General features: G+C 38.1%; 1 protein-coding gene across 1 annotated transcript in view; it reads left to right on the forward strand.

Moving 5' to 3' along the window:
* LOC150087169 (protein white-like) overlaps window positions 1-12,829 on the forward strand; it is a 207,307-nt gene extending 194,478 nt beyond the window's left edge. Inside the window, exons 14-15 of the mRNA XM_090372390.1 lie at window positions 12,524-12,655; window positions 12,812-12,829. Of these exons, the coding sequence (XP_090228516.1) occupies window positions 12,524-12,655; window positions 12,812-12,829 (150 nt within the window). The remainder of the gene's footprint in view (window positions 1-12,523; window positions 12,656-12,811) is intronic.
* The last annotated feature ends 390 nt before the right edge of the window (window positions 12,830-13,219 follow it).

Below are 13,219 nucleotides of genomic sequence, written 5' to 3' on the forward strand. Positions count from 1 at the left end.
TCAAGGAACTAATCGTGGAAACTACTAAAAGTTTCATACCTATTAAGAAATATTGCTCAAGGTTTAGGCCTAAATGGTTGTCAAATGAACTAATGAGACTCGTAACAGAGAAAAAAAATGCATGGGATGCATATAAATTATCAAGAAACTCAGACGCCTATGGCAGATATAAGCTAGTCTGTAATCAGGTCACAAAGGAGGTTAGGCAGGCAAAGGCAGATTACGAGAAATCCTTGGCAAAAGATGCTAAGAAAAACAGCAAGGATTTCTTTACTTATATAAACTCTAAAAGGAAGGGGATGAATCTGATTGGTCCACTTGACATCGATGGTTCGACTGTTGATGATCCTGCTCAGATAGCAAACAAACTGAATGAGTATTTTGCATCTATATTCACACGTGAGGAATTATTAAGGTTTGAAAATGTCAGAAGGTTATCAAATTATAGCAGGATACTTAATGATTTTGTAATAACAGAGAGCAAAGTGGAGGAGAAATTGTTGAAGTTAAACATAAGAAAAGCACCTGGGGTGGATGGGATCTATCCAGTTATATTAAAGGAGGTGGCAAAGCAACTAAGCAAACCCTTAGCCATAATTATGAGAGCATCCTTGGACTCAGGGGAGGTTCCCACGGACTGGAAATGTGCAAATGTATCCCCAGTTCACAAAGGGGAATTGAAGGGTGACACGGGTAATTACAGACCAGTTAGTTTAACTTCTGTTCCGGGTAAAATATGGAGTCGCTGGTTAAAGATGCATTGCAGGATCATCTAGACAAGACTGCAGCAATAATTCAGACACAGCATGGGTTTGTTAAGGGAAAGTCTTGTCTGACAAATTTGATAGGATATTATGATGTGGTTACAAAGGGACTGGATGCAAAAAAATAATTTTGATATCACATATTTGGATTTCAGGAAAGCTTTTGACACTGTTGCGCATGGAAGACTGTTGTACAAATTGGAGCAGAATGGTATTAAGGGTAAGTTGCTACAATGGATAAAAGAATGGTTAAGTGGGAGAAGACAGAGGGTGATAATCAATGGGTGCTGCTCTTCTTGGACTAATGTTATTAGTGGAGTCCCACAGGGTTCGGTGTTAGGTACACTGTTGTTTTGTATATTTATCAATGATGAAGGTATATCAGGCTTAATGTCGAAGTTTGCAGATGATACAAAGGTTGGCAGGGTTGTTAATGACAGTAATGGAAGTGTACTACTGCAACAGGATCTAGATGATTTGAGCAGATGGGCTAAGATGTGGCAACTGAAGTTTAACCTTGACAAATGAAAAGTACTGCATATGGGTAGAAGTAACCCCAGAGAAATGTACTAACTGTGTGGTACTACACTTAAGGTGGTAGAAAATGAAAAAGACTTGGGAGTAATTGTGCAGGCAGATATGAAGTTTTCTGAGCAATGCAGACAGGCTGCCAGGGCAGGACATGGGGTTTTGTCAATGATATATAGAAATTTTGCTGATAGGGAAAAGGAGGTGATTATCCCTCTGTATAAGGCAATGGTCAGGCCACGCCTTGAGTACTGCGTACAGGTCTGGAGGCCTCATTTTAGGAAGGATGTAGATTTACTTGACCGTGTACAGAGAAGGGCAACAAGATTGGTGAGGGGAATGAAGGGATCCTCTTATCAAGAGAGGCTTAAGTTCTGCAAATTGCAGTGGCTGGAGACTAGGCACCTGCGCGGTGATCTGATTGAGGTGTATAAGGCCTTGAATGGGTTGAGCACGCTGAATTCTGATGGGATCCTTCCACCTGTTCAGATTACGAACCTAAGGGGGCATAAATTCAAATTAAGAAAGGACAGATGTAGAATAGATGTGCGGAAATTTGCCTTTAGCCAGCGGGTGGTTAATTGCTGGAATAAACTTCCATCTGTCGTTGTGGAAGTTGATAGGTTGAATAAATTTAAGGAGGAACTGGACAGGCATTTGGAGGGAATGGTGTGATTTTTTTTTTTTTTGGCTGATGCTGCATAAGCTCATACACTTGCTTTCTTGCATCACATGCCACTACTACTACATCACATAAAGCCTGTGATTATGCAATGGCAGTCCAGTCTACGCAGGGTTAGGAGAGGAAGTTGTTCTTGCTCGGCTCCGCATAGGTCATAGTCATCTCACATATTCCTATTTGCTGAGGGTGGATGACCCACCTATGTGCGAGATATGTAATGTTATTTTAACCATTAGTCATATTTTTATAGAATGTCCTGTTTTTATAGAACACGACGCTTGTGTTTTATCGCTTTTAATAATTTGACTGAATAATTTACACTCAGTCAGATAATAGGTGACAGAGACAATATGTCCAACATTTTTAACTTTTTACAATCTATTAATTTGTATACAAAGATCTAAGTTTTATACTTTATATGCTTTTACTTTATACCTTTTTTACATAATAGTTAATTGCTTGAAGTGGTAGCCTAGGCTTCCAAAATGTTTAGTAGCCTTTTAAATTTGACTTGCCGCATTATGGCTTTAGCTGCCAATGTGCCATTAAAAACTGAATCAAATCAAAAAATCAAAAAAGTTAAAGAAAGGTCTTGTGTGACCAATTTGATTGGATGCTATGATGTGGTCACAAAGGAACTGAATGTCAAAAATAATTTTGATATCATATACCTGGATTTCAGGAAAGCTTTTGATACTGTTGCACATGGAAGACTGCTGTACAAATTGGAGAGGTATCGCATTAAGGGTAAGTTGTTACAATGGATAAAGGGACGGTTCAGCGTTCAATGGATACTGCTCTTCGTGGACAAATATTATTAGTGGAGTTCCCCAGGGTTCAGTGTTGGACCCTGATATACCTTCATCAATGATATTGATGAAGATATATCAGGATTAATGTCCAAGTTTTCAGATGATACAAAGGTTGGCAGGGTTCTTAATGACAGTAATGACAGTATGCTGCTCTAACTGAATCTAGATAAGTTGGGAAATTGGGCTGAGAAGTGGCAACTGAAGTTTAACTTTGACAAATGCAAAGTACTGCATATAAGTAGCAATAACCCAAGAGAAACATACCAACTGTGTGGTACACTCAGGGAAGTGAAAAAGACCTGTGATAATTGTGCAGTCAAATATAAAGTTTGCTGAGCAGTGCAGACAGGCTTCCAGATCAGGTCATGGAGTCTTGTCAATGATATATATTAGAATTTTGCTAGCAGGAACAGGGAGGTGATTATCCCTTTGTACAAGGCAATGGTCAGGCCACACCTAGAGTACTATGTACAGGTCTGGAGGCCTCATTTTAGGAAGGATGTAGAGTTGCTAGAACGAGTATAAAGAAGGGCAACAGTGGTGAGGGGGAACAAATGGGTGCTCTTACCAAGGAAGGCTTAAGTTCTACAAATTGCAGTTCCTGGAGAGTAGGCACCTGTGAGGTGATCTGATTGAGGGATATAAAGCCTTGAATGGGTTAAGCAAGCTGAATGCTGATGAGATTCTTCCTCTTGCTCAGATTAAGAACTTGAGGGGACATAGATTCAAATTGAGGAAGGACAGTTGTAGAATGGATGTGGGGAAATCTGCCTTTTAGTCAGCGGGTAGTTGATTGATGGAACTGACTTCCATCTTTTGTTGTGGAAGTTGATAGCCTAAAGAAATTTAAGGCTAAGCTGGACAGGCATTTAGGACGAATGGAGTGGTGAAATGGGTATTTTTTTTTTTTTTTTTTGGCTGATGCTGCAAAAGCTTGCTTTCTTGCATCATGTGCCTCTACTAATACTAATGCTAACATTCTCATTTGAATGTGTAGTAGTAATATACAGTTGTGTCCCTGTATCCGCTGATTCAGTTACCTGCGGTTAACCACAGAAAAAAAAAACGAAAAAACTTAACACGTACTACTCGCATGTCCAATACAATGCTTCCCTTTATTTTTTACAATGTCACGTATGGTTTGGTCACCAACATTATAATGGTTCTTCAGAGATTTAACGAATGGACCGTTTTCAAACTTTTGAATAATTTCAAGTTTTTGTTTAATTTGAAAGCACAACTCTTGCATTTGCTCATCATTTTCACAATTTCTAAACAAAAAAAAAAAAGTTACTATAAAAAAAAATACTGACATCCTGACATAAATAATGAAACAAAATTTGTCCTTTTGCGGTGCGATGGAACACAACAATCGACATGACGCACTAAATCAAACTAAACATTTGGTTTCTCTTTTTTTTTTACTGAGTGGTAGATGTATATACAGTGAGGGTTTCAAGATAATCAGTACACTAATCTCCCAATGACGACTTATAACGCCACTTCTTGTCACTTATTTACGACTTGCAAAATATCTGTTTATACCTATTCTAGTTATTACTTGAATTTTATGATTTCTGGTTGATTTTTTTTTTAATTTGGAGTCTTGAAGTGTCCTGGTTAATCCAGTCCCGATAAATCGAGAGTCTGCTGTACTTTATTATTACCGTATTTAATGTTGGTAATGTCTTACTGTGTGTTTAATTTATTAATTAAACTTTATTATATATATGTATGTACAAGAAAATCACATTATATATAGGGTCAGCAGGTATTCGCTTATATCCGCGATTTCAGCCATCCAGAGTAGGTCTTGGAACATATCCCCTGCGAATACAGGGGTCTTACTCTACTCTGTATTTTGATATGTTTATAGTGTCATCCAAAAATGCTCTAGTTTGAATTGCTGCTATTTATATATGTAGAGTAAAATCATAATTACCTCAAAAATCTTTTTTCATTATAGTGAAATTTTCACTGTAACAAAAATATTTCCAGGTCTTGGCTGACTTCCCTTATTAATAAATTACAAAGCAATATTAATAGTGCTTTGTAAATCACATTTAAACGAAATGGTTTCGACAGAAAATTCAGTACAACAAATTTTTCATCAAACATCATGGCATAGGCGACTTAATTATTTTCAAAGTCCACCTATGCCTAAAATGTAGTGGAGTGCAAAGAAAGAAACACTTAATTAGAAAAGTATGAATGGTACCAATACTGTCAATGTGTCTATGGAAAGGCTTTTGCTTGGGCCAGGGGAATGGAAGTTTTAAAAGATGTGACAAAAAGAATTCATTGTAACACCCTTTACTACATTTAATGTAAGTTTTAAAAGATGTGACAAATTCATTGTAACACCCTTTACTACATTTAATGCAAGTTTTAAAAGATGTGACATAAGGAATTCATTGTCACACCCTTTACTACTACATTTTCCATATTTTTTAATGATTATGCTCTGTTTTTGTTTTTTTTTTACCAGCATATTTTCAATAGCAATATAACTGAATTTTCTTATTAAATGATGGAAAACAAACTGAGCATAAAAAACAAAATTAATATATTCACATGTGAAAAGCAACAACTTGTATCTAGTGTTCTGTATTACTGAATGTGTGATATTTCTTTTAAATAAAATATGCTTTCAAAATGATACTCTCTAAACAAAATATATTTAATTTTGTAGTTTAGGTAGTTCATCATTTCATTACTTTTAATGCTAATATTTAAATAAAGGAAAGCAGAAACTGCTGCTTATGTAAGTTTATTTATACAAATAATGATCCTTTTGAAATTTTCAGTGATATTCATTACAATGGAATTTTACTGTACTTTTATAGATAAATTTAGTGTCACGGAAGCTTTAAATGATCTGTGGTGCCGTCTAATGAAAAATTTTGTAAGCAGTTATCAATTGTTATGCAGTGTGTGTGTGTGTTTTGTGGAAAAACGTTTTATCAAACTGGTAGTACTATTGAGATGCAGTCAGAGTTTTGAGTAAGGCTTAAAAGTATGGCATGTCCATGTGGTTAACAGGCTGGCTGAAAAGTTTGAAGAGTTAGTACTGTATATATTTCATCTTGTATAGTTGTTGGACCAGTCTTTCATGACAGCAGAAGGAATGTCAGTCATTGCCTTGCAAGTCTGTTGAGACCACTTTATTCCAAATTTTCAAAGCATAGATGCTAATATTCAAAAAACGTTTTCTCACTAAGACAAGGTAACACTCAAGATTGGGTTTAACATAAAGCAATTTCATCAGGGTCGTGAAATCTTGAGAGCTCTTAGCAAAACAGAAATTTTCAAATAAATAAATATATACAGCAGACTCTCAATTTACTGGGATCGGATTAACCAGGACACTTCGAGACTCCAAATTAAAAAAAAAAAAAAAAAAAAAAAAAGAACTCAACCAAAAATCATAAAATTCAAGTAATAACTAGAATAGGTATAAACAGATGTTTTGCAAGTCGTAAGTAAATAAGCGACAAGAAGTGGCGTTATAAGTCGTCATTGGGAGGTTAATGTACCAATTATCTTGCAACTGCTGTCTTTACACTCGCCACTCAAAAAAAAAGAAAAAAAAAAAAAACATATGTTTAGCTTGTTTTAGTGCATCGATTTTTGTGTTCCGTTGCACCGCAAAAAGACATATTTTGTTTCATTATTTATGTCAGGGATGTTGAAAATTTTTTTATAGTAAATATATATTTTTTTGTTTAGAAATTGCAACCCCTGGCTTGTAGTCATGAAGGGTATTGTGTACGGCATGTGCGTTTTGTATGCAATAAAGAGAAAATGATGGGTAAATGCAAAAGAGTTGTGCTTTTGGTTAAACAAAAACTTGAAATTATTATTATTACTAACTATATGGTGCAAGGAAGCCTGAGGCATATGTTGCACCAGCCAAAAAAAAATTCCCAAGTTACCCTGAGAGAGAGAGAGAGAGAGAGAGAGAGAGAGAGAGAGAGAGAGAGAGAGAGAGAGAGAGAGAAAATCAAAAGGGAATCACCAAGAAAGAGAAGAATGATGATATCCAGCTCAGGACCCTGGGTGTGCCCATACACACCAAATGTGAGCCCCTGGGGTTAAATTATTAAAAGTTTGAAAAAGGTGCATCCATTAAATCTTTAATGAACCATTATAATGTTGGTGACCAAACCATACGCAACACGTAAAAAATAAAGGGAAACTATTAGATTTAAAATCGACATCGCAAAAAATAGAGGAAGACATCGTATTGGACACGCAAGTAGTACGTGGTAAGTTTCTCAATTTTTATCTATCAGCCTATTTTTTACATAGGTTGCTGAACATTTTTCGATACAGTAAATTTACGTAAATTTTTTTTCACTCATTTTTTTTTTCAGGATTGTAAAATGTAAAACAACAACAAAAAAATAATAATAAGAAATCAATAATGACAATCATGGCACACACAAATTACACACGTGAGATACAGAGTAACAAGCAAAAAAATAGGAAAGAAGAGATGATTCTTACAATTTATTTATTTATTTTTTTTTTATGTAACTCAACATTTCAGTGAAGGGGGCAAGCATTTCACCATAATAACATAAAAACCCACCGAATTCCAGCTATCGGCATTATCACAAATGCAATAGGATCGAGTTTACTATCCGTTTATAATTAGAATGCACGAACGGAAACGCCCACTAACACGGAAAATGAAAATTGTTTTTATTGTTTTATGGTAGTGACCTCCAGAAATGTGTTTTAGTAAAATGTGAGCTCGCACGGGGTGATAATATTGAGTTTTTGCCTTAACCCTGTGAAGTTCTTTACAGAAAATTTCATTTTGACCGTTATCATGGTGCTGACTAAGAGAATAAGTGACAGCAGTACTAGTAAATCTACTAACAAAAGGAAAGCAATCGATTTGAATCAGCAAATTAAACTAATAAGAATGTATGAAATGGTCAAACATTAACAATATCACGCTTGAATTCAGATTTGTCAATAATAATATACTAGCAATATGTTATTAGTCATTCCTGAGTTACGTAAGAAGTCCTGTTTTGGATTAACCAGAAAATCGATTATCCAGGATTTGTTTTTTTACCATCTAACCCGGAAAATTGAAAGTCTGCTGTATATATATTCATTATTTTTTTTTTTTTTATTTATTTATTTTTTTTATTTATTTATTTATTATTTTTTTTTAATTTTTTTTTTTGCTATTTATGAATTGTTTGTCTTGGCAAAAATGTGCACTATGTTCCCCACAACACCAATACTGAGGCAAGGCTACTCAAGGTAAATGTTGTTCTCGATTCTTAGAAAATATTTTTGATTGGATTTACATGATTATCTCTGTGGAGATTTCTTAAGGACATTGTACACAAGTATATTATTATTATTATTGCTCTTATATTATTTCTCCCTGATTGGGGGTTCCACCTCGTGAGGGGTACTGCTACCAAGTACACAAGGGTGGTTATTATGTCTGGGTGTAACTGTTAGCCAAGGAATTCTCTGACTATCCTACAGGTTTCATAATTGCGACTTTCTGGAGTTCCTTGTAGGTGTTTTGCTGCTGCTAGGCTGTTATGTAGGGTTTTTGGCACCATACCTGTGGTTGACCCGATGATCGGGATGGTTGTAATGTTGCTTATGCCACATCTCTTTGATCTCCTCTCTTAGGTTTGTATACTTCCTGATTTTTTCTCCATGGGTTTTCTGCAGGTTGCCAGTTTTGGGTACCGCTACTTCAATCAAATAGATAGCCTTTTCCTTCTTATCCACAAGGGTTATGTCCGGTCTGTTGTGTGGATTGTCTTATCTGTTATTATGGCGTGGTCCCATTACAGCTTGTGGGTTGGGGTCTCTAGTACTGCTTGGGGTTCATACTTGTAGTACGGTACACTTTCTTCAATCAACTGGTATTTCTTTGCTAGCTTCTGATGTATTATCCTAGCTAACTGGTCAGTCTGGGTGTACCTTGCATCCCGCAGTGATGTGTTGGATTATTTCTGAGGCCAGGCAGCATCATCAACATGTGTCATCAGACACCCTGGTCTCCTTCGTGATGTATTTTCTATAGTTTCTGGTGTTGATTTCATGGTCTTGGATGGCGAGCATGAATCCTTCAGTCTCGAGGAAGAGCGTCCCACTCATGACGCGCCTCCGTAGCCAGGTGGGAAGGAGCAGCAGTGAGTAGCACACACTTCTTAATTAGACTGGGGTTTGAGCCCATCACCACCAAATACGGAGGATGCGGAAAGGTCAGGGAATGACCACCGCATATTCCCTGAGCAATATGGCCTTAGTTGCTAATGCCCCTAAAAACCAAAATAACAAACAATAACATAACCCACTCATGAACCATGCATTGGAAGCAATTTTATCTATGTGATCTTGATGGAGATCATTGTAGTGTCTGCCATGGAGTGTCTTCTCTGCCCATCTTTCTAACTTCGTTTGTGCCTCCTGGTTGGGAGGAGAATCTTTGCTTAGGTTGAGCGGGGTATACTGCTTGTCCACTTTCCTTATGGCCTGGTGGAGTGCTGCTGTGTGTTTCTGGAAGTAATCCTTCAGGTTAGCAATTGCTGTTTTCTGTTGCTTCAATGAGGTCTATCAGGCCCCTTCCTCCTTCTTTCTGAGAAATTGTCAGTCTCTCCATGTCTGACTTCGAGTGGTGTTGGCAGCACTTGGAAATCATTGTCCTTGTCTTTCTTATGATATCCTCCAGCTCAGTTTTAGTCTAATCTGTGACCCCAAAAGAGTATGTTAGCACTGGGACTGCATAGGTGTTTATAGCTTTAGCTGTGTTCCTTCTCTTCAGCTTTGCTTTCAGCAGGCTTTTGAGTCTCTGATGGTATTTTTCGGTTCAGGCAGGCCTTCATTTCCTTGTGCTGTAACTGATGAGCCTGCATCATCCCCAAGTATTTGTAGGCCTCTGCCATGGATTTGATCTCTTTACCAGTCTGCAGCTGGTAGTTTCAGTTGACTAATTTTCCCTGGCGCAATTGTCTTGCATTTGTCTAGACCAAATTCCATCCTAATATCATTGCTGAATTCTTCGGTGATCGAGAGTAGTTGCTAGAGTTGCTTCTCGATTCCTGCATAGAGCTTGATGTCATCAATGTACATCCGGAGGGTGAGGGTGTATAGGTTCTTCCTTCCTTCTTTGAGATTATATCCATACTTACTGCTTTTGAGCATGGTGGATAGTGGGTTAAGTGTAGATGGAACCACAGTGGGCTCAGGGAATCTCCCTGAAAGATTCCTCTCCTGGTGGGTATTGGCCTGGTTGTGATGTTTTCAACTTTAATGGTAATACTCCATTTCACCATCATTTCTCCTAGGAAGTTTGCCACTATCAGATTGACTTTGTAGTTGTTCAGTGCCTCTATTAGCCAGCTATGAGGCACGGAGTTGAAGGCCTTGCAGTAATTGATGCAGGCTGTGTACATGTTGCGGTACTTCTTGTAGGCTTGCTCTATAAACACGGCATCTATGGTGAATTGCTCCTTGCATCCTTTCTACTGTTTGGCCATTATGTTCTTGCTCTTCAAGTGGTCTGATATCTTCCTGGTTATGCAGCTGGTCAGGATCTTGTACGTTGGTTGGAGGCAGGTGATTGACCTGTATTTCACTGGGTTTCTTGTATTTTTGTCTTTAGGCTTCAGATATGTGATTCTTTGAGTGAGAAACTTCAGGATTGTCTCTGGGTACCTTGTCATTCAGGTGAACTGCTCTGCCCAAGTGCTTGTGTGTGCAAGTGAGCTTCTTGTACCAGTAGTTGTGGACGTTATCTATTCCTGGATTTTGCCAGTTGTGAGAATCCTTCATCTTCTGTTTTACTTCTTCCTGAATCTCCAACTCTCTTATCTCTTGTACGTCCTTGATTTTCTTGCATTCTAGTTTCCTCTGGGAGCTCTCTTTGTATCAGTGTGGTCTCTTTCTGAGTGTGAAGAGGTTCTGCTTCAATGTGTCCAAGTGCTCTCCTATTCTCAGATTTTTTGTCTCTTGTTTGCCGTGGATGCGCTCTCTCTTGAGAATGCTCTTTACTTTCCAATCAATTTCTTACTCCTATTACCCCATTGGTACTGGGTCAATTGGCCTATCTTGACTCTTAATTCTTCTATCTTCTGTTGAAGTCTTCTTTCCCAAGCTGGAGGTTTCTTCTGTTTTCGGTTCTTCTGCTGCTGATGTCTCATTACTCTTCCATTAATCCTAGTGACTGCTATGGCAGAACAATACATGTCTGTGTGGATGGCCTCCAGTGTTGCACATTGTTGTCGAGGTAATGTAGTCACAGACCACCTCAATTTGTCGATTGAGGTGGTCTGTGACTTCTATTGGGCTTCTGCTTTAGTATCACATGGCTCTTTGTGGGGTCCATTCCTTCGAATTCTGTTAGGGCCTTCTTACTCTCATCCTCTATTCTGGATACCATGACCTCGTCTCTTTCCACTTCAGCTGCTGTGGGTTGTATTTCTTCTTGCTCTTCCTCCTCTGGTTCCGTAGTCTTTATCCTTTGTAGTTGATCGCTCATGTCCTGCTTGATTTTTTCCAAGATTTCAGGAGCTATCAGGTTCTTTGTGATGATAGTTCTTCTCTGGTTGACTTTGTAAATTAGTCTGCTATTCGCTGTTTGGTGACATGAATATCTGGGAATTGTTCCAGCCACTTGGTATGTAGCCTCGCCCAGTACGTTGTCATATCGGTCTCCAGATTCATTATTTCACAGTATGCTTGCATGATGTACGTATTCATTTCGATGCTCCACTTCATGCGTTGCCATTTTCTTCCTTCCTGGGTGGTCACTAGTGCAGTTGCACAGGAAGCGCTTCCAGTTGGTGGGGCTGGATGGTCTTGCCCTTCTCTTGTGGTAGCCATACGGGAGTACAGCACCACTTACTCCACTGTCTTCCTGAAGAGACCGTCTATGATTTTTCAAACCGACCCCTCTGCCTAAGGCCTGAATGCGAGTGACTTTATCCTACGCCACACTCGATGCAGTATGATTAATATTTCTCTGCGACATCATCCATCTATGGAGGTGGACCTGTTTAGCTTCGGCTTATGTCCAGTGGTAGTTCTCAGGGGTGACACCAGATGGCACCACAATCGGCCACTCTGACCTTGGGGTAGGTAGGTCCATGGGAGCAACTTTCACGATATTTATTTATTAATCTTTTTTATTACTATTATATACCGGTCTTCCAGTGCAATGGACCCACGTTCACTTCTGCCAAGGTGGGACTCAAGCCTGGGTCCATCAGGCTGGTAGTCCAGTGTTGTAACCACTGGGCCATTGTGCTCCCTATTATTATTAGTATTAGCCATATAGTGCAAGGAAGCCTGTGGCTTATGCTGCACCAGCCAAAAAAAAAAAAAAAAAATTCCTGAGTTATCCTAAGAGAAAGAGAGAGAAATAGAAAGGAATCACCAAGAGAAGAGAAGAGAAGAATGATGATATCTAGCTCGGGACCCTGGGCGTGAGAACATACAGTTGAACAATTAAAAGCATCACTGAAAAATTAATAGCTGCAGTTACAGTTTCATGGATGCCTTCAAATGCCATTTGGATGCACAGGGTTCAGACAAATTAATTCACCTATGTATCACAATTGTTGTGATATCAGAAGTTGTGCTGTAAGGGAAATATTTCAATAAATGTAAGTAATTGAAAGTAAAACATTTTTTTTATAACCCAGTATAAAAACAACCATAATCAAATCTCATGTTTTTTTCATTACCAGTTTCTTGCCTTAATGATTGGGACAATTTATTTTCAAGTGCAACTAGACCAGGCTGGTATAACAGCTATTAATGGGGCAGTATATGTTCTTCTAACAGAGAGTACATTTCCAAGCATGTATGGAGTTTTGCAAGTAAGGATTTTTTTAAAGTACTTAAAATTCTCATTGAATACACTACATAACTTTATCCCTTTTTGTTATTCTTGGAAATAAAATACTCTTTAATTCTAATGACCATTCAAAGTGACTCTTGAATCATTTAAAATATTAGAATTTTTAATTCATCAGCAGTTGTGCTGGATGTGAGATGAATTATTGTGATACATGGCAGAGAAGAAAAATGCATCAGAAGCATATAAATTATCAAGTGATACAGAAGCCTATGGTACAGAAAATTAGCCTGTAATTGAGTCACAGATGAAGTTAGGCAAGCTAAGTCAGATTATGAGAAGTCTCTGGAAAGAACTGCAACAAAGACTTCTATTAACATATATTAACAGTGGAAAGAAGGGGTTGAATCACATTGGGCAACTTAATGTCAATGAGTTAACTGTTGATGACACTGCTCAGAGGCGCCTCCGTAGCCAGGTGAGTAGGAGTAGACTGGGGTTTGAGCCCGTGACCACCAAATATGGAGGATGCAGAAAGGTCAGGGAATGACAACCGCATATCCCCGGAGCAATATAGCCTTAGTTG

Source organism: Mastigoproctus giganteus, chromosome 4 (assembly GCF_048544385.1).
Source record: "Mastigoproctus giganteus isolate SK-2022 chromosome 4, ASM4854438v1, whole genome shotgun sequence".
Classification (NCBI taxonomy): domain Eukaryota; kingdom Metazoa; phylum Arthropoda; class Arachnida; order Uropygi; family Thelyphonidae; genus Mastigoproctus; species Mastigoproctus giganteus.